The 26,323-nt window shown below is 42.1% G+C and overlaps 1 protein-coding gene across 2 annotated transcripts in view; it reads right to left on the bottom strand.

Annotated features, from left to right (window-relative positions):
• Positions 1 to 26,323, bottom strand: part of chst15 (carbohydrate sulfotransferase 15) — a 39,581-nt gene that overhangs the window by 11,909 nt on the left and 1,349 nt on the right. For both annotated transcript variants that reach the window (XM_042336595.1, NM_001292226.1), the window contains 2 exon segments: positions 2,821 to 3,548; positions 1,053 to 1,392 (listed from right to left, as the gene is read on the bottom strand). In XM_042336595.1, the coding sequence (XP_042192529.1) occupies positions 1,053 to 1,392; positions 2,821 to 3,327 (847 nt within the window). In that variant the 5' untranslated portion in view covers positions 3,328 to 3,548.

The following is a 26,323-nucleotide window of genomic DNA, read 5'->3' as shown; positions in this document are numbered from 1 at the left end:
TGCCTGTGGATGAGATTCAGGGACATTCTCATGAGCTGTTGAAGTGTATGGCACAATCCTTTGTGTAGCACTCGGAGCTTAAAATACATCTCTGGACAAATTATTGAAATATTCTGCATTTGCCCCTGATTGTGCTGGTTGTGGTGAGGTGGGAGTGGCAGCAGAGTTGTCCTAGTTCCAGCAGATGACTAAATTCCCCAAATTAGAGACTATGGAATAACCTACATTTAGCCCACAGCTTGTACACCCATATTTGCAGTGTAAATATAGAATAATAGGTGGGTTTCAAGGGACTTGAGAAGCAATTATTCCAAGGAATCAGATTCCGCCGTTAAGCTATACAAATGGCTTGTACAAATATAAAAATGTACATGTGTGTTTTCCCCTCCTCTGGATTCCTGTGACATCACAAAATCAGGAGATTAACATGCCACCAAGACTTTATATTCGGGTTCCAACCTGACCACTACTTGGTGTGCATCAAAAACAAAATAACCAGCACAAATTGACTGCTTTCCCTCCAAAGTGTGGGGGCATTGATACTGTGAAGTGAAAAAAGTTAGGTTTCATAACAGCTTCAACCTGATATAACATTGTATATTTTTCCACCCACTCACAGGTGTTAACCCCAAGCCCCTTCCCTTCCCCCATCGACACAATGGTTTAATCCCAAAAGATGGTTCCAAGATTGAGACAACAACTTCGGCCATGGCAATCATCACCATTGTGAAGTGATGCAGGGGAGGTGGTGAAAGAGATGCATATACTGAGTCGCAATGCTACCTTTACCCTCTGCAAACTGGTGTTGGTATATTAGTTTCAAGTTTCGGTTTACAAATTAAAAGGCTCGTGAGCAAAATTCCCGTCACATTTTCACGCTTGTGATCGCGCAAGTATGAACGTAGCAATGAGTGAAATAAAATGGCATTTTATAAATGATAATAGTAACCCCCTGCATTTGATATACCACCTTATCACATTGTTAAGACTCACGTCGATTTTTTACTCGCGTTTCAGGAAACACAAGGAAAACGAATGTCTCTGCCACTTACCAAACCTTTTTCTTGTCCACCAGTGAGGCTCTTTGACAATGGAAAAGCTAATATCTGGGTGCAACCTGAGTCTATTGTAGAGATCTGTGGTCCCACATTTTGGCTGCCCTATAATGTAGAAATAGGGAAGGCAGCGCAGGCGATAGTGCTGATCACCACGGTGTTGCAAGTGTTTCCAAATTATCTTCCTTAAGTAGTCAAATACAGTTTGGAAATGCCTCGTGTGTTTAAAGTATGCATTATTCTTGTAAGGATCCATGGATGCGGTTCCTGTGTATTTTCCATACCAACAAGGGTTCTTGACATTTTGAAGAAATGTCTTTGGAATGATAGAGAACATCTGCAATGTAAAAAATATACACATATTGAAGGGATCCAAGGTGTTGGTTGAATTCTATAACTATGAAAATATGCATATGAATTCTCAAATGTATTAGCATTAATGGTGTAAACTTCTCCCAATGGTCAAGTGGTTAAAGCAACCACCCAGGGAACATTTATCAATACACACTCGAACCAGTCCAGTCCACAGAAGCATTAGCATCAAGCTACCTATTGAGTCTTTAACACTGCACAGGAGACAAACTGGAGGCAATACGACTTGGTCAATTGATGAAGTGCACTATTCAACCCATGAACAGCGTTTGTCAGAATGATATGAATCATGTGAAAACAGATTCAAATCAAAATAAATGGAAAAAAAGCAACAAAAAGATCGAATCTGGTGTCAGCCAGATCCAGGAAGAGATACAATATTAGATGGCACATCAAGACTACTCAGAAAGGCTTGCTCACATTTCAGTGAATGGAGTATATCAAAGGCCGATGTTGCCTTTCACTATCAAGCATGTCACCAGAGTAGTAAAGAGCTGGATCTCGGTGATCCTCCAAATTCTAAATTACAGTAAAAAAAATGACAACAATAATCAGATTTTTTTTAAAAAAACTTGTCAATAACTTGAATGTCCATTTGCCACAAAGACTTTCCTTCTCTTTTTAAAAGGCATTATTCTCATGACTGCCGTGGTTCAGCACAGACAAGAAATGGAACTGGAGACTATGTCATCAGAAGAGCTTGCAAACAACCTCAAGTACATTCAAATCTAAAGATATACAGGAGGTAGAAATAGCAACTCTGTTCAGTAATTGATCTGCTTAGTCATCAGGGGTTCAATTTTGTAGACTTGTTAATTAAGAAATTTGAGTTAAGACTTTTTCCAAAAAAAACAAAGTGTTTCACACACGCCTTGTCAACACAAAGGAACTCGGAAAAAATCAAAGCAGACTGCCCATGAGACGACGTCATGTAGCTCCCGTTTCCTTCTTAAGGAATCCCATTAATAGCCCAAAATTGACTATGAGGAGTGTTGATAACAAAGTGCTGGCAAGTAAGGCTTTGCACAAATGTTATGCTTCATTTCACCCTAATGTAATTTTAATGTTGGCTGGCTGACTGGCACATCACGTGAAAGTCGTTTTTCAGTGTCTGGAACAGACAAGTCAGTCGTACGAACTGAGCACTATATTTTGCCCAATAAAATGACCATAAAAATAGTAACTAGATGAGGTAGAACTGTCCAGACACTGTGCATGATATTTGTCGAGATTAAAGGCCTGAAAAGCAAGATTTTTAAATTACATGAAGATGCCATTTAAATACAAACAATTATTTATAAAATAGGAAAACAAAACTGTAGAAATAGTATATGCTTATTTATAACCACACGGAAATCATTACAGACAAATTACATCAAATATTCCAACTCACATGTGCCTCTTGTTTAATAAGATCATCGGTCTTTGGCAGTCTTCTTGGCATAAGCTTGAGTTTGGAATCTTTTGTTTCAATGAGAAGTTCAGATTTGGAATAAGCAGTTCTTTCTAAATGATTAAATAATGAGGCAAGTCGATTGGTTTCACTCTTAATGTCTGCAGAGACTAAGCCTGGAAATCCTTGGCTATTCATTACTATGCTGTGCTGGAATGGGGATGGAGTCAGCAGCAATTTCTGTTGGTCTCTAGTCAAGATGTAAGACGCCATTACTAAGGACAGGATTATTACACCCAGGAAGAGGGTGCCCAGTTTTGCCCTCCAAGCAAAAATGTGTCCACTCCATCTAAACTGACGTTCCCCTTTCACCTCCAGTGTTGCAAGTAGGTTCATTGGTTGCTGGTCAGCCTCGTAAAATAACAAAGGAGGCTTCTTTAAGGAGGCTCTAGTATCAAAGATGGATGAAGCAAATCTGTTGCTTGTGTGATCAGTCCCTGAATGCATTTTACCTCATCATCTGGTTCGGAGTGGTAAAGTGATAGTACACAGCAGTTGTGTAATCGAAAACTACATCTTCAACCGATTTTGTTGACCACTTGTTGCAAGCCGGAGCATTAAGGATGAAAATGTCAAACCACAGTCGATGGGGAATCACGTCACAGATGTACTATAAGCCACATAGAAGCTGCAACTCAGTGACAGTAGTCCATCTGCTTCAAGCGATCCTATAGAGAGAGGAAAATAATGCAATAAATCTAAATGATAGCTATATTTTTAAAATTATATTTTCCACTCTTCGCAGGATTAGAAAACTAAGAAATTATACATGTTTGATCACTATGGGGTTCTGCTGTGACAATTAGTAGCAAACTTTACCATACCACAAATGTCTTTAGACTGTACCCAATGTTTGCTGACTGTATAATGTGCCTCAACATGAAACCTCACACGATTTGCGGTCATTACTGGATAGTATACTCCCAAATGTGAGTAAAGTCTTATTTCCATAACTTGTACTGTTTTAGAAACTCTCTGCCGCAAATCCTAATAAGAACTATAACAAAAATATCGGATTAGAATGTAGCAGGTAATTAACATCAGTAAACAAACAAATCCTAATGTAATTTTGATAACATAATCATTTTACACTGAACAACTGTGTGTAGAGTTTGAAATGACTTAAATCAAGTGCACTTGAGATAGACTCATTCACCCTCCCTCACCCTCACTCCTTGTCTGGGAGAAAAGTAATTCCCACCAAATATATATCAACGCCTCCATTATTGTTGCATGCTACTATCAGGATGGTAGAAGGAGGACTACATGGGCTTTGGTCTTTTTTCGTCTAGCAATTCCTACATTCCTATGTCAGGCGCCATATCAAATGCAAGGATTATTATTTTTATTATCTACCGTATTCGAAAGGATAAGACACTTACCATGCACACTTAAAATATGTGTCTTTTTTATATAGAGCAAGCCTATAACCAATAAACTTATTGATGCATCAATTCACCTTGCATATTATAAACAGCCACTTACTGCAACAATTAATCTAATGCTCCACTAACACAGTCATATCTCCTGAAACAAGAGCATCTTACTTTAAGAAATCCATTCACTTCATGTTGTCAGTGCTGTGAATAGCATGACTGACAGCATCAGTTATCCCAGCAGTGTACAAATGCCATCAACCCAATGTGCAATAAAATGACTTTGCTCACTACCCAAAGCCATGCTGTGTTGTACATACACGTATGTACATATATGTCCTTGAGAAATGGATCAACTTCAATATAATCTATACAATGGAAAAACATTTGGAAGTAGAATTTAGTGAAATGGTAAAATTTCTATTCAACATAGCAAGGCTTCTGTTCAAATTGTAATGGTTCAGTGCCAATGCTTTTATTTCTATGTATTTCTTAAAGGGACAAGTAACTTTAGGAATGTTGGTTATTGTTCTTAAACCTCTCCACCGTCCACGAACTGGTGGGACCTCTTTTCGGCAGAGACTCACTAATCAGAGGCCGGGTCTCTTCATCTGGAAGAAACATTTCGAAAGGTTGTCTCCTAGTCGGGGAGCGGCAGCAGGACAGCGCGGGGAGGAGCCTGGGCCTACTGACCCAGGTACTTAAACTCGACGCCGGAGCGAGTGCAGCCAGTCGGGGAGCGGCAGCAGGACAGCGCGGGGAGGAGCCTGGGCCTACTGACCCAGGTACTTAAACTCGACGCCGGAGCGAGTGCAGCCAGTCGGGGAGCGGCAGCAGGACAGCGCGGGGAGGAGCCTGGGCCTACTGACCCAGGTACTTAAACTCGACGCCGGAGCGAGTGCAGCCAGTCGGGGAGCGGCAGCAGGACAGCGCGGGGAGGAGCCTGGGCCTACTGACCCAGGTACTTAAACTCGACGCCGGAGCGAGTGCAGCCAGTCGGGGAGCGGCAGCAGGACAGCGCGGGGAGGAGCCTGGGCCTACTGACCCAGGTACTTAAACTCGACGCCGGAGCGAGTGCAGCCAGTCGGGGAGCGGCAGCAGGACAGCGCGGGGAGGAGCCTGGGCCTACTGACCCAGGTACTTAAACTCGACGCCGGAGCGAGTGCAGCCAGTCGGGGAGCGGCAGCAGGACAGCGCGGGGAGGAGCTTGGGCCTGCTGACCCAGGTACTTAAACTCGACGGCGGGGCGAGTGCAGGGGGGGGGACGGAGCGGGGAACTGCGACGTCATAGATTAGTTTTCAGGTGAGTGCGCGCGCACAAAAAAAAAACAAAAAAAAAAACCCTCTGCGCCCCCCCCCCCCCCAGGGCTCACATCAGAGCCCACTATGGTCCTGTTGGGTTCGATGCCCCAATCTGCGGGATAATGCCATCCACCTGACCGCTCGCTCCCGGTCCCCGCGTGCGCACTATGGCTGCCGCTTTGACCCGAGCCCCCTCACCCCCTCCCTCCCTCCCCCCTCCTTTCTCCCCCCAAACCCTCCCCCCTCTCCATCTCTCCCGCTCTCTCCTCCTCTCTCTCCTCCTCTCTCTCCGTCCCTCTCGTCTTCTATCCCCACTTGACCCTCCCACAACCTCCCTCTGTTCCAGTCTGGGAATCCTCCGCCGGGCTCACCGCGGCACTCGGCGTTGGCTGTCCAGCAGCAGCCACACCGACTGCCCCATTCCCCACCACACTCGCCAGCCACCCCGGACACAGACCCGGGGAGTCAACCTCTCCTCCCTCATCCCCATCTCCCCCACCCCTGCCTCACAACCTGGACCCCCCTCCCCTCCCACACACCCTTCTGTCAACCGCTCCCTCCACATCGGACTGCAAAATGTCCGCTCCCTCTGCAACAAGGCCCTGGTCATCAACGATCTCATCCTTGATGAGAACGTTGATATCATGGCCTTGACAGAAACGTGGCTCACCCCAGGCGACACCTTCCCCCTCACGGAGGCCACGCCACCCGGCTACACCTCCCACCACATCCCCCGCCCCAACCGCCGTGGCGGTGGTGTTGCCCTTATCTCAAGGACACCACTTGCCCTATCCCCCTACTCCTCTGGCTCTTTCCCCTCCTTCGAGCACCTCACCCTCTCCCACCCCTCATTCCTCTCCCTTAAAATCCTCCTCCTCTACCGGCCCCCTAAAACCTCTCCCACCTTCATCTCTGACATTTCAACACTCCTCACATCTCTTTGCCTCTCCTCTGATCGCCTCATCATCCTGGGCGACTTTAACCTACACTTCACCCCCTCCTGCTCCATCTCCACAGACTTCTCTTCCCTGCTCTCCTCACTCAACCTTTCCCTACACATAAACTCCCCCACTCACAGTCACGGCCACCCACTCGATTTGGTGATCACCCGGGGCCTCAGTGTCTCGGATGTCACTATTACCGACAAGGCCATCTCTGACCACTACTTCATCTCCTTCACCACCTCCACCCCCTCCCCACCTCCACCAGACCCACCACCATCTTCTACCGCCCTTGGAAGAAGTTACCCCCACAATCCCTAACCGATGCCTTGGAGTCCTCTGAACTCCTCTCCCTCTGGCCTTCAACCCTCACCGACCCCTCTTCTCCTCTCTCCCTCCTCCACAATATCCTCTCCTCCACACTCGATACTCTTGCCCCCATCACTTCCCGCACTGTCTCCTACTCCCGCTCCTCCCCCTGGTACACCACCCACCTCCGCTCACTGAAATGCCAGGTGCGGGCTGCTGAACGCACCTGTGTCAAATCTGGCCTAACGGTCCACCGACAAATCTGGCTGGACCTCCTCAAAATTTACCGCTCCACTCTAGCCTCGGCCAAGTCGTCCTTCTACTCCAGGATAATCCTGGAGGCGAAGAACAACCCCAGGCTACTGTTTTCCACCACATCCCGACTCCTCCGTCCCCCCCGCCACCCCGCGCAGGTCATCTCCTCCAACCTTCACTGCGAGGAGATGCTGGATTTCCTTGAATCCAAGATCAAGGGAATCCGCTCCGCGGTCACTTCCCCTCCAACTTCCACCCACCACCCACCCCTTCCCTCCCACACTCCGACTCCTACCCATCCTCCCCTACACACCTTCGTACCCGTTTCCCCACCCTCTGTCACTGAACTCATCCTATCCCTAAAACCAACCACCTGCTCCCTTGACCCCATCCCCACTCCACTCCTTATCTCCCAGCTCCATTTTCTTGCCCCACACATCACTGACATCATAAACCTGTCCCTCTCCTCTGGCTCTGTCCCCATTCCATTAAAAACTGCCATCATCACGCCCACCCTGAAAAAACCCTCCCTTGATGCGTCGCAGCTATCAAGCTACCGGCCCATCTCCAACCTCCCCTTTCTCTCCAAGGTCTTGGAAAGAGTTGTCGCCTCCCAACTGCGCTCTTTCCTCTCCACCCATTCTCTTTTTGAACCCCTTCAGTCAGGTTTCCGTGCTGCTCATAGCACAGAAACTGCCCTGGTCAAGGTCACCAATGATATCCTGACTATCTGTGACCAGGGCTCCCTCTGTCTCCTCGTCCTCCTCGACCTATCGGCAGCATTCGATACGGTCGACCACGCTATCCTACTCCACCGCTTGTCCTCCCACCTCAACCTTCAAGGCACTGTCCTTGAATGGTTTAGCTCTTACCTTTCCCACCGTCTTCACTTCGTCTCAACGAATGGCTTCTCCTCCACCCCCCGTACTGTCTCATGTGGTGTCCCTCAGGGCTCTGTCCTCGGTCCCCTCCTCTTCACCCTCTATATGCTCCCCCTCGGTGACATCATCCGCAAACATGGGGTTAACTTCCACATGTATGCGGATGACACCCAACTCTACCTTTCCTCCTCTACTCTCAACTCCACGACCACCGATGTCCTGACAGCCTGCCTGTCCGACATCGAGTCCTGGACGAGAGACAACTTTCTTCAGCTCAACGTGCGAAAAACCGAGGCCCTCCTGATTGGCTCACGTCAGCGCCTCCGCACCTCAGGCGCTGACACCATCAGCATCCAAGGCTGCACTCTCCACCTCTCAAAGCCAGTCAGGAACCTCGGCGTTTTGTTCGACCCTGAGCTGTCCTTTCTCCCTCACATCCGCACCACAACTGGCACCGCCTTCCATCACCTCCGGAATATCGCCAGATTACGGCACTACCTCACCCCTCACGCTGCTGAAACCCTGGTTCACGCCTTTGTCACCTCAAGGCTGGACTATGGGAACTCTCTCCTCGCCGGCCTTCCCGCCACCTCCCTCCACAAGCTGCAGGTCATTCAGAACTCTGCAGCTCGTGTACTGTCCCGCACCAGGCTTCGGGACCACATCACTCCTACCCTCGCTCGCCTCCACTGGCTCCCCATCCCCCAGAGGATTGATTTCAAGATCCTCATCCTCACCTACAAGGCCATTCACGGCCTTGCTCCCTCCTACCTCTCCAACCTACTATCCCCTACCTACCTGCCCGTACCCTCCGTTCCTCTGGCTCCGGTCTGCTCCACGTCCCCCGCCCCAACCGCCCTACTATCGGTGGTCGGGCCTTCAGCCTCTCAGCCCCGAGGCTCTGGAACTCCATCCCCCAGTGCCTTCGCCTTGCTTCCTCCCTTTCCTCCTTCAAGGCCGGTCTCAAAACCTTTCTCTTTGACCGAGCCTTCAGCTCCCCTCTCGACTCTCTTCCTCCTCCTCGCTCCCTCCCTTCCCTCCCCTCACCCTGACCATTTCCCCCCTCCTCTCTCCCTCCCTTCCCTCCCCTCACCCTGACCATTTCCCCCCTGCTCGGGTCATGACCCAACTGTGCAGCGCCTTGGGACGTCCTCCTGACGTGAAAGGCGCTCTATAAATGGAATCTTGTTGTTGTTGTTGTTGTTGTTGTAGTCACCGATTAACACAATCAGTGAAAGACTAGCAACGAGTCAAGGGCCATCACTTTGCCAAAGTTTTATTTGCCTTTTTCTGAATGGATATTAGAACTGGTGCAACGAGTACAAGTCAAACAACCATCTTGGTTTTATGGGTTGTGCTAAAAAATAAATTCTTGGTAAGCAGAAATTGTTTTGGAAAGGAGATGGAATTCTGTCAATACAGTTGTATGGTGCTGAGCGCTGGATCTTGATAAAAGAAACGGGAGCAGACTTCCATTGCTGTTAAAGCACACTGTGCAAATAGGAATGTTGGCATCAGATGGAAGGAGAGAATAAAACCCATGTAGTAACAAGAAGTGGCATTAGTGCAGTAATAGCTTTTTACAGCCAGAAGTTTGCAATGGGAAGATCAATGCATCATATTTCAATGTCACTTTTTGTTTGAGATGTTAAATAGAGGTCTTATCTCCTTGTTCAGATGGATATTAACGATCCTATGACACCAACAAAAAGAGAGGGTAGGGGGTTTTCCTGGTCTCCTCCAGATAATCTGATCATTCACATCTTTGCTGTTTGTGGGACAATGCTGTGCGCAAAGGGGCATTCGCCTACAACTATACAGTCACTACAGCTTACAGTAAATCCTGCGAAGCATTTTGAGGCATTTCGATGACGTGATAAGGCTTTATATAAAATGCAACGATTGTTAATCTTTCTTTCTAATTTAACTTGGTTACTGGTGAGTTGCCGATTCACCCTCAATTGTAGAGAAATTTATTATAGGTCACTTGTCACAAACTAGTATTTTAGTTAATACATTATACAGTATGTTGAAATGCAATGCTTACCCTCCCAATGTAATTGCAGATCGCAATGGAGGAGCAGTTTAATTCAGTGAGGCCACATCATCGACTCCAGAATGTTAAAATATGTCACTTGTTTGATAGTTCTGACAAGCTGTGTGGTAATTAGATAATGAATATCCTTTTGCCCCACCCACCCCACACCACCCACCCATTCTCTCCCCCCACTCCCCTTTCCTGCATAAAGCAAGGCAAACTTTGAAAGAGATTCTGCTCAAGACAATCTGCCGCCCTAGGCAAAACTTCAGTGTACCACCTCCCTCCTACGACCTCTCCACTTCCTAGAAGCATGTTATATGTCATCCGTTCCCCTTCCCCCACCTCCACATGAAAAGCTTCTGCCAGCTCTGGCCACCTCCTCATAAAGCATGGTCATGGTGTCAATACCAGTCGCCTGAACCACTTGTGCACCTCTGACAACTTTCATTAACCGCCATTTATCCAGATACTTGCTAAAGTCTGATCGACGGCGACCTGACCCAATCCCAAGTCAGCCCAGGGTGATTTCACTCTCCCCCACCCACCTCCTCCGACCTCTCCGCTAACTAAAGATAGTCTAAGAGTACAATCTGTCGCCCGAGGCAGCTGCCTAATTTACATATAGCAAGAGCAATCTCTACCAGTAGTAACAGGAAATGGTACAGCAGTGTTAGAAGCTTTTTTTTAAAAAAAACTCTCTCCGCATCAATTCAGCAGAGAATGGTCTTTTCTTCTTCAGATCAGCTGCCTCACTGCACACACAGAGCAATAATTCAAGGCTGCTTTGTGGTTTCCTCAGTGGGATATCAGCTGCCTTTCCTTATCCTGTTTCCATTGGCCTATTTTCCCACCACCTGGAGAAGTGGTTTGCATTATTTTTGTTCTCTGCATATTTAGCAAGTATTGGCCTGTTCCTACGAGAAACAATCCCATCGTTTAATGATCATTTGAAAAATGCTGCTTAATCTAAATGATCATTTGAAAAATGCTGCTTAATCTAAATGATCATCATCTTCTTTAAATAGTTTTTATTCCTCAGTTGCTGAAAACTATGCTTGAGTTTTGTTTTCTCATACCCAGATAAAGATTGCTACACGAACAGCTCACCAGACAATCATATACCTTGTGCGCAAGATTCCCTCACTCCCATACCTCTGGCCTGGACTGATGTATCTCCAGCCTTGTGTTTCAGGATTACGATCTTTCATTTGGGAGATACTCACTCAACTCACTCATGTTACACGCAGCTCCCATTCATAAGATTAAAAATAAAAATGTTAAATGGGACAATGATTATTGTGATATCGTACCACATATTATTTCTTAATTTGAGTTTAGGAATGCAAGTGCTCTACGTGATAAACTCACGCTGCAAATTGCCTGAAGTACAACGGAAAACTTTGCTACAAGGAGACTACTTACTGTGAAGAGTTCCAGATGCTGGAAAGAAATTATACGATAAAAGGTACAATTCAGAAATAATACCCAGACAGATGTTTGATTGGAAAGCAAGATATGGATAATTACATAGGATGAAAGTGAACCCTTTTGGGTTCACAAGAAATAAGAAAAAATGGCTCATTCAATCTACAACATGAAGCAGCAAGACTGGAGGTTCAATCCTCCATGCTGTCAAGGGATGATGCTCCGGGGAGGTATAGAATGCAGATCACACAAAGGAAGGCAAACGAGGGAAATGGCAGACAGAGATTAGACACTTTTCAGAGGTTAAACACTCCCATGATACTCATCAGGTCAGGGTGATATTGGGGTAGGCCTCATCTGGGAAGATGGCAAAGATGTGAAAGGAAAGGGAAATTATCCCTAGGAAAACCCAGTGCCTCCTGGAGTCTAATTCAAATGGCAATGATGGCAACAACAACACCAACTTGCATTTATATAGTGCCCTTCACATGGAGTAGCGTCATGATAGCCTGGAGGCAGGATGTGGATCTGGGATCTTAGTTCCAGCTATCCGTAGAGTCAGACCAAGTGCTGGGGTGAGAAGGAACATTCAAGGAAAGGTTAGCCAAACTCCCCTTCCTATAAAAATATATATTTTTTAAAAACTTCAAAGACATTATTTAATGCAAAATCATTAAAAGTTTACGGGCTCAAATTTTTGTAAAAAAAAGTTACAGAGTCTGTTATAAATGTGCAGCACTTTAAAGTTAAAGATAATGGCAGCTGCATTTAAATTGACAGCTTTATCATGAGATCTCAGAGACGAAAGATGTAGCTAGGATCAAGGACTGGTCAGGAGATTCAACATAAGTTAGGTTAGTCAGTATCTCTGGAAGCAGCCAGTTATTTCAACTACATATCTTAACCCCATTTCCAGCTCTCACTTTATTGACAAATCCCACTCCCACACAGTTGTAAAACTTAGCAAGGAATTCAGTCTGTTAGAAATTTTGCTTTCAGGTTACATGATGCAGTGGGATGGCCCAAAGTACTTTTTGGCACAAGTCATTGTCCAACTTTGGTATCCAAGACAGGACCAGTGATGAGGCATTTTGCCAGACATAGCTGGCCTTCATCAATGAGTAGGACTGTAGTGCACCTTTCAATGTTGTACTTTCCCATGAATGATTTTATCTTTCTGGACAAATGCAATTTATGTCCGCTTTTCTTATGATGTGCATCATTCGACACTAGCTTTCATCCAAGGTGCCCAGCCTCCTGCATCTTATTTATGCTGCGATCCAACCTCTACTGCCCTTCAAGAGACTCAGTTTGCGATGTTCTCCAATATACGAGTTTCATAGAGGTTTTGTATGCTTCCAACTTCATAGAGTCACTTGTTATGGAGCACATAACTAAGATGTGATTTGGAAGGCGGCTTGCCTGCCTCTTGGGTCTAAGCGTTTAGTTGTCTGTCTGTCTGTCTGTCGAACTAACTAAGTTGTGACTGCCTCCTAGACTTTGTTTGGTTACCAATGAGATAGATAAAATAATCCCTCAGTTGATATAGAGCCTTTCGTCAAAATGTCTCAAAGCGCTTCACAGGGTTTTTCACTAAAGTGTAGTGTCTTCGAGAGCTCCGAGATGCTATCCTGAGTGAAGGGTGCTATATAAACGCAAGATGCTGTAGACTATGTATTAGTAGGCGAATGGGTAATCATTTTGCAAACAGCAATTTCACACTAACAACCATGAAGTGAATGACCAATATTTTATCTAGGGAAGGGTGATGTTCAGAACACTGGGAGAAACCTTTTACTCTGTTTAAACAGGGCCATGGGATCTTTAACGTCTAGCTGACCAGACAGACAGGTCTTCAGTTTAACTTCATACCTGAAAGATGACCTGGGCCTGGCAGAAAATGCACATGTTTACTTGAGGTTACCTGCTGGCGCTACAAAGCTGTTTCACAAATGTATTTACTAATACAGATCCACAATAATTACATGGTGACATAACCTTCTTAAATGGTCATTATTAACTTTACTCAACCCTATAATTCTACATATTAAAAAATGGCTTTTGTGCAACATTTTCAGGTGTCCATTTAGTGCACAGAGGTGCATTTTTACTTTCAACCACACCAAGCTGCTTCTGCAATGATATGTCAAAGAACTCACAGAGAGCTGTGTTTGATCTCCCATTACTTGTTTTGCAGATGTTGGCTCTGACTGTGGATTTGTGTCCACTGACTACCCCAGCTAATCAGATTAGAATTTTAATGAATCCATGTTTTAATATGGGTTTCATCTCTTTGATGGAACAACAACAAAATGACATGTGTATAGCACCGTTCATGTCGGGAGGACGTCCTAAGGCGCTGGACAATCAGTGTTTCAGACCCGAACTGGGGGTCACGATTGGGAAGGGTGGAGGGCAGCGGGAGAAGGAGGGTGATTGAAGGCATAGTCGAAGAAGAGGGTCTTGAGGCAGGTCTTGAAGGACCAAGCGAGGGGGTGAGGTGGAGGAACTGCAGGATGGAGTTCCAGAAGGTGGAGGCAGAGTGGCTGAAGGCCTGCCCGCCCGCCAATGGTGGGGTGGGCAAGGCGGGGGACATGAAGCAGGCCGTAGCCTGCTGAGCGGAGGGAGCAAGCAGGTTGGTAGGGGTTAGAAGGTCACAGAAGTAGGGGGGAGCAAGATCACAGAGGAATATTGGTAACATCATGCAAAAGCTTTGCTTTTCACAGCAGGGAAGAAGTCTGGATTTTGAGAAACAACAAAAGTGGGAGTACAGGCAATGCTGAAAGTTACAACACGTCAACACTTTTCAAGAACTAGGATATACTGTCAGAACGTTTACTGTCAGATTTACAAATAGATCAAACATTGCATTCAAGGGATTAAAGACAAATTAAGTAGGGTTTGAGGTCATTCTATATATTCTGATGAAGGGTTAAAGAACAGTGATAAACGACCAGTGGCAGGGAACTAAAATAATACAATTTAGCCAATTATTTAAGTTAATTAGATCTGCCATTTATAATATTGGAATCCCTCAAAACCTCATGCCACAGGCCAATAAATCACAACGAAATCAGATTTTATTGCCCAAGACAGATACTTTTTTAAAATCCTGACAGAATTTCTTCACACACATTGCATTGCAATACATCAACAAGGAACACTAATACTTTTTGAACGGGGTTGCTTAATGCAATGCATGAAATGAACTCATTGCAATTCCAAACAAGTTTTCAATTGGACTGTTGTGCAGAAAATAAACTACACATTTTAACTGGGACAAAACAAACAAGCACACACTTTTCACGAATAGATTAATGAATCGTATCATAGAATTTCACAGCGTTAGGCTCACTGTGCCTGTCTCGGTCCTCTGAATGAACTATCCATTTAGTCTCGCGCTCCTGCCTTTTCTCCCAAACTGTTTTCAATTTTCTTCTTCCCTTTTAAAAGCTTTTATAAATTCTGCTTCAACCATAGCTTTTGTTATGGTATTCCATGCCTTAAGTATTCCCCCTTCTCTTAACATCTCCCTTTGGTTTTCTTTGTAACAATCTTAAGTTAAAGATCATACTGTCTAGTTATCAACTCACTGATTAGTGGAAATAGGCTATCCTCATTTGACTTATTAAAACCCCTCATAATGCTGGAACAGTTCAATCAGGTTTTCTCTCAATTCTCTCTGTTTTAGTGAAGATAACTCCAATTCCTTTGGAATCTACCATCACAACTAACAGCACTTCATTCTCAGCGTTGCCCTTCAGTACTGCAAACTTGTTTATGACACTTATTGGATTTGCTCCATCTTTTCCTGAAGGCACCGATTCTTTCTGTGGTTGAGTTCCAGTGGTGCCAGCTGCCCTCCGGTACATCACCTAAGCCAATAGTCTTTAAAGTGTAGGAGCCCAGACAGTGAAGCTCCGCAAGTTATTTGGTCATAAATGGAGGTGGGGGGCACACCATAGTCAAGCCCAATCTTGACTTCAAATGCCATTCATGGTCTCCAGTAAGAATTGTGGTACTAGATAATAAATAATAATAATCCTTGCACTTGATATAGTGCCTTATCACGTCTTCAAGATGTCTCAAAGCACTTTGCAGAATCAACTGTAAAGTGAATTGACTGTATACTTTGTGGGCAAAACGCGGCAGCCAATTGCACACAGCAGTGTCCCACAAACAGTCATGCATTGAGCGACCAAATTATTATTTTATTCATTTATTTTGAAGGCATTAATCAGTGCCAAGAAGATCGGATGACTTTCGCCTTCCATAAGCTGTTCCAGGGAACATTTGAAGTGCTCCAAATGTTGACCCGGCCGAGATCTACTAATTTTGTGCTGCAAACAGCATGGTTACCTAGCAGATTTTTGGAGAAGCTCAGGAAAGCTGTTGATATTACTTCTTATTTATAAGAATTTAAAAAGCAGAATAAATATTGACCTGAATTGGAAGACACTAAATAATTGCTGGTCCTCTCCCCTCAAGCACTTGTGTTTAGCTACCTTCTTTATTTCTGGCCACATTAACTTGACTAGGCTTATTCCACAAGAACATTTTTATTGAATTGAATTTTGGACGCTCATCTAAGTATTTGTTTTTCTTAGTCCTCTGCATTTTCCAAGAATTTTTTGAACTCTGATATTTCAATTAGATCAGTGAAACTACCCTTAGGATCATGTTCTGTATGAAGATATACTTGACTGTTGCCAAATAAACAAAAATGTGTTTGTACCATATGTTGCTGCTTCTCAAAATCGTGTAGTTCTGTTTTAGTGAAACCTAGTTTTCTGGCTACCTTTTCTTTCTTGATTTTCCATAGATTTTCGCCAAAGAGCTTTAAGTTATGTTGATGCAAGAGAGTCGGCCTGGCTGAGTTGGTAAGACTCTCACCTCGGAATCAGAAGACTGTGTGTTCACACCCTATGTGGGTACTTTGAACTGACATAGTCTAGGCTAACACTCCACTGCAGTGCTGGGGAATAGCTGTGTTGTAGGAAGTGCCATCTTTCAGATGAGATGTTAAACTGAGATCCCATCTGCCTGTTCAGGTGGATGTTAAAGATCCATGGCACCATTCATCCTCCCAACATGAAAGGCATTATATCAAATGCAATTTTTTTTAATATTCACACAGGTCAACAATACCCATTGTACGGTAGAAAAATAATGAAAGATTTACTTGATTATTAAACATACCCCATAGCACACAATGTCTTGTCGTTCCAAAGCAATAATAACTAACAATAGCAAACGCTAACCTTGCTGCAATAGAAAAGAAGAGAATGGAGGAGGAATTTGTTTTATATAAATCTTTGTGTCTTTTCAGATACCTTCTCACCTAGTGAGTTGATTAAGGTCAGACTTTTTCCCAGTTTTAACCCTTTCAATTTAATTGGGACAAGGTTTTCTCCCAACCATTTAGAAAAGTACAGATCAGTGCCACTTAATCAACCAGTTGATTTAAAACATTAATTACTGGGGGAACTTAATAAATTGGAGATAATAGATGGAGGAGTTCCCCCCGAACCACCCTCCCCTGATCCTATTCCAAAGAGGTTTCTGGACAAAATATCATGAACACGGACGAGAGCAATATTTTTAGACCAGATTACAAGATGAACAATTGGCATTTCTAGTACAAAACAAAGACTTCAATGGGACTGAAACTTTTTTTATATACATATCGGTAGAGAATTTAAGCTTTAATGTAATTAAGTAGTGAAATAAAATCATCCTGCCTATTTACTTTATTTTGCAATTTCCTCACCCTCAAAGTGACACTTTATTCAAGATATTAACAAAATTACGCTTTCATAATATTATCTAACCGACAGTAACTACAGGTCATTCTGAGTAATCGAAACTTAAATCAGCACATGAATTCTGCACAATTATTTTCAAGAGACCAGTAGTCAATTGGCTAATTATTTGCACTTTATATCTAAATCACTACATTTTTATCCTTCAGTTTTACCTGAATTTAATGCTTGTTGGAGCATTGTAATTAAAATAATCAACACTGACAAATGATAAAACTGACATGTTGTGCATTGACAATCTAATAAATGCTAACATTATGTAAAGCGCAGCCAGAAAGGTACAAAGGAAAATAGATGTTAGTTGATAGTTTGCTGGCTAAAATAAGATTTCAGGTTTGTAATTTAGAATTATACATAGTTTATATCGATCTCAAAATGTATGTAGAAAATAAAGTATGGCACCAAGGTATATTGTAATCATCTTGTTCCCAGACTGAAAGCATTGAACTACTAAAGCGAACTATGCATAATTTATTTTTAAAAAAAACTCACATTAAGGCACCAATGACTCCAGACTATGTTCAGATTTACCCATTCGTTTCACTTTGTTAGTTTTACCACAAATAACACTGGGAGGCCTTGTGTGTTGGTAGTTTCATGAACCACCAAATGGGAGACGAGGTCATTTCAACACAAACAATTTCATCTAGTTACGCACTGCTGCACAAGGTAGACAAAATGTTGATGTTTCAAAGAGCGCTCTGATATTAGTATTTTTATGTTGAATCTTTAATTCAAGGCGTATTATTTGAATGAAAAAGATACATATTATCTTTTTTGTTTCTACCTGAAACAGCATTTTATTTTTGCCGCAGACACTTAACCTACACTCTTCATAGCAAATGGAGTGTTTTCTTACAATGCGTTATTACAAATGGCACAAGTAGCCTGCAGGGTCACTATTGTTACTGCAAATCAAGCCTTTAGAAACAAATTGTGTTTACAAAGCACTCTTTACAATTAATAAATTACATTTAATTGTAGTCCATATAATTAATTTGTCAAATCTGTCCCTTTTGAGCCAATTTACAGAACATTTTAAAAAAACATAACTGATACACATCATTGATCACAATAAATGCGGTTAAATTGGGCAAGCAATTAATATGTTAAGACTGCTGAGCGGAAATCAGTTGGGATTTGCTGGACACTTTAAAATCAAAATGGCCCAATGTTCTAGGTCCAGGGAACCTGTATATGTACCACAAAATGTTCTGGCAATACACAAAACAACATGAATGAAGGCAATGGTTCGGAGGCCACAAAGGTTCAGCAATAGAGCTGTTGACAATGGAGTGGGGTGGGGTCGGAGACCGTACTTCATCTTTAAAAGTACATATTGATTTGTAAGTCTGGTGAGACAAAGAATTACTCAAAGCATCAAATAATAATGCCCCCAAAACAAAGCAATAATAAATTGGTCATTTTCAATCCATAGCTGTTTGTGCGAGGCTGCTGTGCGCAATCAGCTGCCGCGTTTTGCCCAAAATATACGGTCAATTCACTTTCAGTCTATTCTGTGAAGCACTTTGAGACGTCGAGAAGACGTGAAAAGCGCTATAACAAATGCAAGGATAATAAAACATGCTATCATAGTCCAACAGTTACATTCGCCAAACATGTGAGCTATAGAGTATTAAATCAGTTCAAGCTCTCAGCATCAGTTCATATGACTACAATTGCACAACACAACAGATGGAAAGAGATCTTACTAGCATCCTACCTGGGAGCAGACTTGTAAGAAAACAGGAAACATTGCAGGAGAAATGAATAAGGTATTTCTACTACGTTCTCACTAGTTTGTCTCAACCTTAAGTAAACAGAAATCTGATCTGGAGTCAACACTCAGTAAATTATTCCATAAAGGGGGGTTCTGTGCCATACCAGCATTAAGTTGAGATTGAATAATTGCTCAGTCTAGTTACATTTTTGTGATATAGACACTACCCCATGTGAAGGGCCCTATTTAAAAACAAGTAGATGATTAAGATTATTAAGTAGATGACTTCTATTCCCATCAGAATCATTTGTCTCTCCATAAAAAAAATGTTTTAAAAGTACCTGTAGTAAATGGCCAGTGGATGTTATCTAAGAGGAAGGGATCATCAAAAAAATAATAAATTGGTCACTTCAATCCATGACTATTTGTGGGACACTGCTGTGCGCAATTGGCAGCCACATTTTGCTCACAAAATATACGTCAATTCACTTTGCAGTGTATTCTGTGACGCGCTTTGAGATGTTTCGAAGAGGTGATAAGGCGCTATATCAAATGCAAGGATTATTATTATCTAGTCACAAAGACTAAGGGCCACTCTGGTGCATCTTCCAGCAGCCACAAACAAACCGGTGTTAGAGAGCAAATCACGTTTCCGCTCTTTAACTATGGTATAGCGTGCAGTTTAGGGAACCAAGAAGCAAGGTGATAACCAAAAATAACTTCCAAATAAAGCATCTGTTTATCTGTTTAAGCATCTAAACAACTGGGGTTTCTATTTCTTCTTCAGAGCTATGCCAAAAGCTATTTTAAAAATGTGTTATAATTCAATGAATTAAGCATTCAGACCATTGATTCATTCCAAATCATAAAATTGTAACAACCCCCCGATTATTTATGGATCCAATAACACTTTATGCTAACAAAAACTCAGAATGTCATGCAATATACAGTATATGCACAGATTCCTTAGTTCTGCTGGCTGCACACAATCTCCAGCTTTTGCTAGAACAAGGAGCAGCACATGCACAAAAATAAGCATTGCATTGTTCTTTGTACGTGGCCTGTAGCGAGTAGCATGAATGCCCAAGCGGTCTCCCAAGTTTCAGATGAAGCCAGACACTCGGTGTGTGAAGTCTATATGAACCAACATCACACCTGCTGGAGCACCATCTCCCAGATTCATATTCAGATCACTGACTGAATCCTGAGACACTGTTTCAAGGTTCCATTGGAGCTGACTCAATCTCCCTCTACCACAGACCAATATCTTGTTTGGCACTTGGCAGAGGCAGTGGATCCAATTGAAGCAATGGCAATGTTTGGCAGCGCATTCCTGTGATTTTCTATCAAATTTACACTGCAATAGGAGCATTTACTGTGCAAAATGCAATTACAACAAGGACATTATTAACCCTAGTCCAATTTGGTACCTTATCCTTCAGATTCACATCAGGTTGTTACTCTGCATGAGTACTGCCTTTATGCCGCGAGTATTTTAGGTAGTTTTTACTCCATTTAAGTTGATAGGTCAAATGGCCTCGACCTGTGCTGGAGACTTGTTACGATTCCATGGCTGGCTGTCAATTCAATCTCTGAGCCCTGGTTTGGTGGGCTTAATCAGTTCTTTGCAAAGTCACTAGATGGAGTGCTGTACAGGCAAATAGGAATAATAAGAAAAATGGTCTGTCTTGCTCAGTTAAAGCCCTTGGGTACTATTACAGTGAGGTCTAGTCCAACCAGAGGAGGATCTACTATGGTTAGCAGCAATGAAGGATTGAAAAGCAATGAATATTTATGAAGGAAACTAAAACACTGTCCTGTGGAATCATTTGGAATCACTCATCTGGTATGGAGTTTAAGGGCAGGAATGGAACAAGTCATGGAAGGAATACATTCTTTCTGAATTTGCCTAAATGAAGTGTTTAGCTGGTCACCACATAGTCAATGAATAGATAGTCACCGAATCATAGAAAGGAGACCATTTGAGTAAAATCTGACTAACTGAAATACATAATTGAGTAACTATATGACTGCACATTAAATATTGCTTTATAAGGATTCTTATATATCATTTAATACTCCTACCTCTCTTGACATACACTACCAGAGAGAATGTAAATTCAGATAAGCATCACTAAACTGCTGTTCCAGCTAAGCAACTGAAGGTTATGGATGGTAGGAGGAGGGGGCAGTGGAGTTCCAGAAACTCTCATTTCTGCTCTGGATTACCAGTAAAAAAAGCTCATTACATCCTGTTTCTGGTCGATGGATTTAGGCTGTAAATCCAGGAAGATGAGATTAACAAAAATGTAAAATCTTTGCTCTTCTGATGTGACAAGAAGAAAGTATTTTTCCCTTAATGAAAAAACATCTGTACCTTAGGTTAGGTTCTTAAAATATTTTTATAATCGACTTTGCGGAGTCTGGAATGAAGGCACAAAGCCCATAGCTCACCCAGTGGTTCAGATATATTGTGATTTAGCAAGGTCACTTCTACCACAAGTTTTCTTAGCTCCACAGGGTTTTATTCTATAATGAAAAGTAACAGCACCTAAAAACAACTTGTCATATTGATAATAATAATCCTCACAATGGATATAATGCCTTATCACCTCGTTGAGGCATCTCAAAACGCTTCACACAGGATATACTTTAGACTGGATCGACTGTTATCCCAACCCGCAAAAAAATAACACTTGATATTATATCAAGTGGAGTCTTGTAGCTCAGTGGTTAGAGGCACTCGCCTAGCAAGCGAGTTCAATTCCAGGCAGAGGGCGAAACCTTGGGCAAGTTTCCTTACTCCACACAGAGCCTAATAATAATCCCTCCAAAAAACTAAACAATAATAAATCGTCATTTTCAATGCACAACTGTTTGTGGGACATTGCTGTGCGCAATTGGCTGCCGCGTTCGCCCACAAATGTACAGTCAATTCACTTTGCAGTGTGTTCTGTGAAGCGCTTTGGGACGTCCTCCCGACGTGAAAAGCGCTATATCAAATGCAAGGATTATTATTATTATTATATTCTGCGAAGCGTTTTGAGACGTCGAGAAGACGTGAAAAGCGCTATATCAAATGCAAGGATTATAATTATTATTACTGCTTTCGCAAAAGGTACACTTTTAGATGCTCGCTAGATATGTTCTTCATTACAATGTGTCTCCTGTGTAACAGTTAATCACTGAAGAACAAAACATTTTTTTAAATTGTATCAAAGGTCGTAAGGAATAAGAGAGTTGGCATTGAGTGGATTTTGCTGTAAGAATTCTAATGATGCCCATGAAATCTTTACTCTTGTGGTTTATTACATCAGAACCACTCGAATGAATTACTGCCTGCAGCTTACTACTATCCATTTACCGTTATAGCTAGTCATAATTTGCCTCGGATTAGTTTGAGGCTGTAGTATCTTGACACAGTGGAACTTCAAATACTCCCGTTTCAAAATGAATCCGTAAACATCACTGCTGTACTTGTATTAGCGACATGCTTCAGTTCTTTATTCAGTAGTCTTAATGAGGCTATTGAACATAAAATTGAAGCCAGGCATTCATCCTCCATATCAGCTTTTACCAGTGAAGCTGGTATGTAACTTTTAAATATTTACTGTTCTGCTGAATCACAGATAGGAAAACATAAACAATCTCCATAGCAAATGTTTAAATACAGCCATTTGCAACATCCTAACTCTACATAGTAATCCCTGTTTAGAAGCTAAAGTCTCTTTGAAATGAATATTTCAGTTTGGCTCAGTTGCCAGGAGGCTGGTCTCTGAGCCAGGTACCTATGAGGTTAAGATACACTACAAGACTTAACCTCATATGGGACATTCGAGTGCAATAATGGGTATTATCAGGAGGAACTTTAAACCGAGTCTCCTGTTCAATTAGAAATTAAAGATTTCATTAAACTATTCAAAAAGAGAAGGGAATATCTCTCGGTATCCTGACCAACAATTTTCCAGATAAATTGGTCATTCATCTCCAGGTCTTCCTGTGCACAAAATGCCTGCAGAAACAGTCACTGCACTTAACAGTAATTACTGTGAAGCACTTGGAAATGTTTTGACGAGATAAGGCTATAAAAATGCTAATTCTTTCTTTCGAAGAAGGTGAACAATTCATCAGAAGAACGTCCAATAATATAATTCAAATAAGCGCATCTTTGTTTTTTGAAATTCTACATCAGTTTTGGTATAAACAGAACTGTGTTAATTGTTAAGGGTTATTATTGTGCGGAGATGAGGGCATTCTGTATAGATGCTTCGTCACAGGGTTAAAATACGAAAAATACTGGAAATTTACAGGTCAATCAACATTTGAAAGAGGCAGATAGCTGCACATTCAGTGTATGACCTTTCAGCTGAATAGAATGCTGAATCCTCTAAATGTTAACCTCGGTTTTTTTCTTCCAGACACTGATCAATGCACTGTGTATTTCCAGCATTTGCTGCGCTAATTTGAGATTTCCAGCATCTTTTCACCAGGTGATCTGCCAGCCTCTAGGTGTGAGGTATATCCTATCGTCAGCACTTAAGAGTGGAGCTCTATTTCACAATTGGTGTTTTGACATTTTCGATAAGATCAAAGTTGCATTCTATACATTGATCCACTGCACCTCTGCACTATTTGCCCAGTGAAAGTAATGCTTAATACTCCAATCTAGGATATTTTCAAGAAGAATAAAAAAGAGGAAAAACTAGTCCTTGTGGTATAATGAGAATGAAAGTATCCTTTACACTTGTAAGAATCCCTGATTGCATTAATACAATAGGAAGCCATATTTACAAACACATCTTTACTTCAGGTTTAACCCGATGTAAAATCTCTGTTTACCTAGTAGTAAGTAGGAATCCGTTTGTTAGTTGATTGGTGGATCACTTTTCTGGGAGTAATAATCCCACAAAAAAAATAATAATTTGGTCCCTCAATCCACGACTGTTTATGGGACACTGCTGTGCACAATTGGCTGCTGCATTTCGGCCACAAAGTTCACAGTCAATTCACTTTACAGTATATTCTAAGAAGCACTTTGAGAGGTCTCGAAGACGTGATCAGGCGCTGTATCAAACGCAAGGATTATTATGTAAAAGGTCTCATCAAACCTCTTCAGTCAACATTCCAAAGTTGTCTGAAGAGGTTTTGATGAAACCTTTTACATAATAAACTGACAGGGAGAAATTCCACCTGGGTCTAGACTTGCTCTATTTGCTCGACAGCATTTAAAAGTGTTCAGAATTTGACAACTTCTTAAACACAACTTAAGTTTTGAAGTTGATTTCCTGTAAGTTCTATTGAAACCAGTTTCAAAGTTAAGACTGGATTCAATCAGGTTCCAAATTCTGAATGCTCTAAAATGCTACAGAGAGTAAATTGAAGCCCAGGTGCAAAATCTTTCCTTTCCTACATAACAAGGAAGCACAGATTACCTATATTTTCCTTGTATAGACAAGTTTAGTTTAAACATGTGTTTTTTTTTAAAATGAAAACACATGGAATAAACTGGGTTCTCTGAGGTTCCAAATTGAGTAACCTCAACCATATAATAATGATAATAATCCTTGCATTTGGTATAGGGTGTTATCATGTCTTTGAGACGTGATAATACATACAGATGATGAACCCTGGTAATTTATTATGTAAAAAGTCTCATCAAGCCTCTTCAGTCAACATTTCAAAGTTGACTGAAGAGGTTTCGATGAAACTTTTTACTTAGAAGACACATTGTACCCACACGCACTCTCACCGTAGAGGAGCACACCCTTCTTACCTATAATACCTAAATGAGTATCGGGAGCTAAATGGAAGAATCCCTGCTCTGGGAGGCATGTGCCTCTCCAAGCCCTTCCAATGAACCAGGCTGGTTGATCTGTTATCAGCAACGCCCTGGAAAACTGAGGTCCCACCTGGCACAGGAACCAAAATACCAAGACCACCACAGAGGTTTGACTCAATTCCAACATACTGTTGCCAAGCGCGTCACCTTGGAGCTGCGAACCCATTTACCCCCTCTCCCCCTCCCCAGGAGGATTTAAAACTTCAGAAATCAACACTAATGACATATAATGAGTACTCAGGTCTCACAACTCCAATTAGAACTAAAACTGAAATTATAAACACATCGATAATAGAATATGGAATACACATCAACAAGATAGAAACAAAATTAAGAGAAATATTTATACTATTCAATGTATAATAAAATCATGAGAACCTTTTGCGCCCAACTAAAGAAATCTAATGTTTATATTAAAGAAACAATGTATTTTAAACACCAGAATTTAGTTTGCAGTCTAGAATTATACCAATAGGATGTTTTTTTTCTTAAAATAACTACTTCAGTGTGGGTAACACCACACACCTTACAAATATTTTAATAAAAAACAGAACTCCATTTACAATTTCTTCTCACGAGAAGGGCACATCCTTTAGCGATATTGAATTAATATTTATAAACAGTTACAATCTTAGCTGTACAGTATATAATGAGTCAATTAACATGTATACCACTCAGGAAAACCTGATGCACAGATCAATAAGGACCATTTAAGCATGGAGACAAGTTCCCAAAGATAGAATGGGTTAGAAGAGGGATTCATTCTGAGAGCATCTAAAATGAGTCCACAATAACTAGGGGCCAATTGACACTAAATCATCAGCAAACCGTGGGCCAGAAATGACAACTTCTGCACTCCAAGTTGAGATTTCCATCCGCATTAAACCAAACGGTTACGTGCCATAATTATCCCCACCGCACCAACAGGTCGAAACTTTCTCTTAATTAAAAAAAAAGCGTTGTTCTTTTGAACTCTGGAGCTTGATATGCGTGGTAAGACTTTAAAAAAAAAGGAAAGTAAAAGTAGTTAGTTAACTTTGAGGTTGGAAATGTGTCTCTCAGCGTTCCGAGTCAGTCTGTTAGCCTAAAGCCTCATAAAATCATCAGAAACTCTATTTAAACAGTCAATTATGCTTGTGATTCAGCCCCAGGCAGATTCTCCCAGACACAGGCAGACCCAATTTGAAATGTAGCACAGTATGTTGATCTTTTATTCCTGGAATAAATCAGAAAGGGTTTTTTTTTTGGTGGGGGGAGGAGTGGGGGAAATTGGGACCCAAATATATTTTTCTCTGAAGTAGGAGAACTTTTAACTAATGGTTTACTGATTGCAGTACAGACAATTAACACAGACACACACACAGAGAGAGAGAGACACAGAGACACACAGAGCGATTTACTACAGCAGTGGTCACAGAAGGTACTGATGACCACCAGTCCCTTTAAAGAGAGAATTGCTTCAGTTATAGCGGATATGTTACAAAGGCAAAATTAAACATACAAGAGGAAGCCACTTTTTTTTTTTCCGGTGG

This window comes from Callorhinchus milii, unplaced genomic scaffold (genome assembly GCF_018977255.1).
Source record: "Callorhinchus milii isolate IMCB2004 unplaced genomic scaffold, IMCB_Cmil_1.0 Scaffold7, whole genome shotgun sequence".
Taxonomy (NCBI): domain Eukaryota; kingdom Metazoa; phylum Chordata; class Chondrichthyes; order Chimaeriformes; family Callorhinchidae; genus Callorhinchus; species Callorhinchus milii.
Note: the sequence above shows the minus strand (reverse complement) of the source record. Positions and strands in the feature narration are given on the sequence as shown.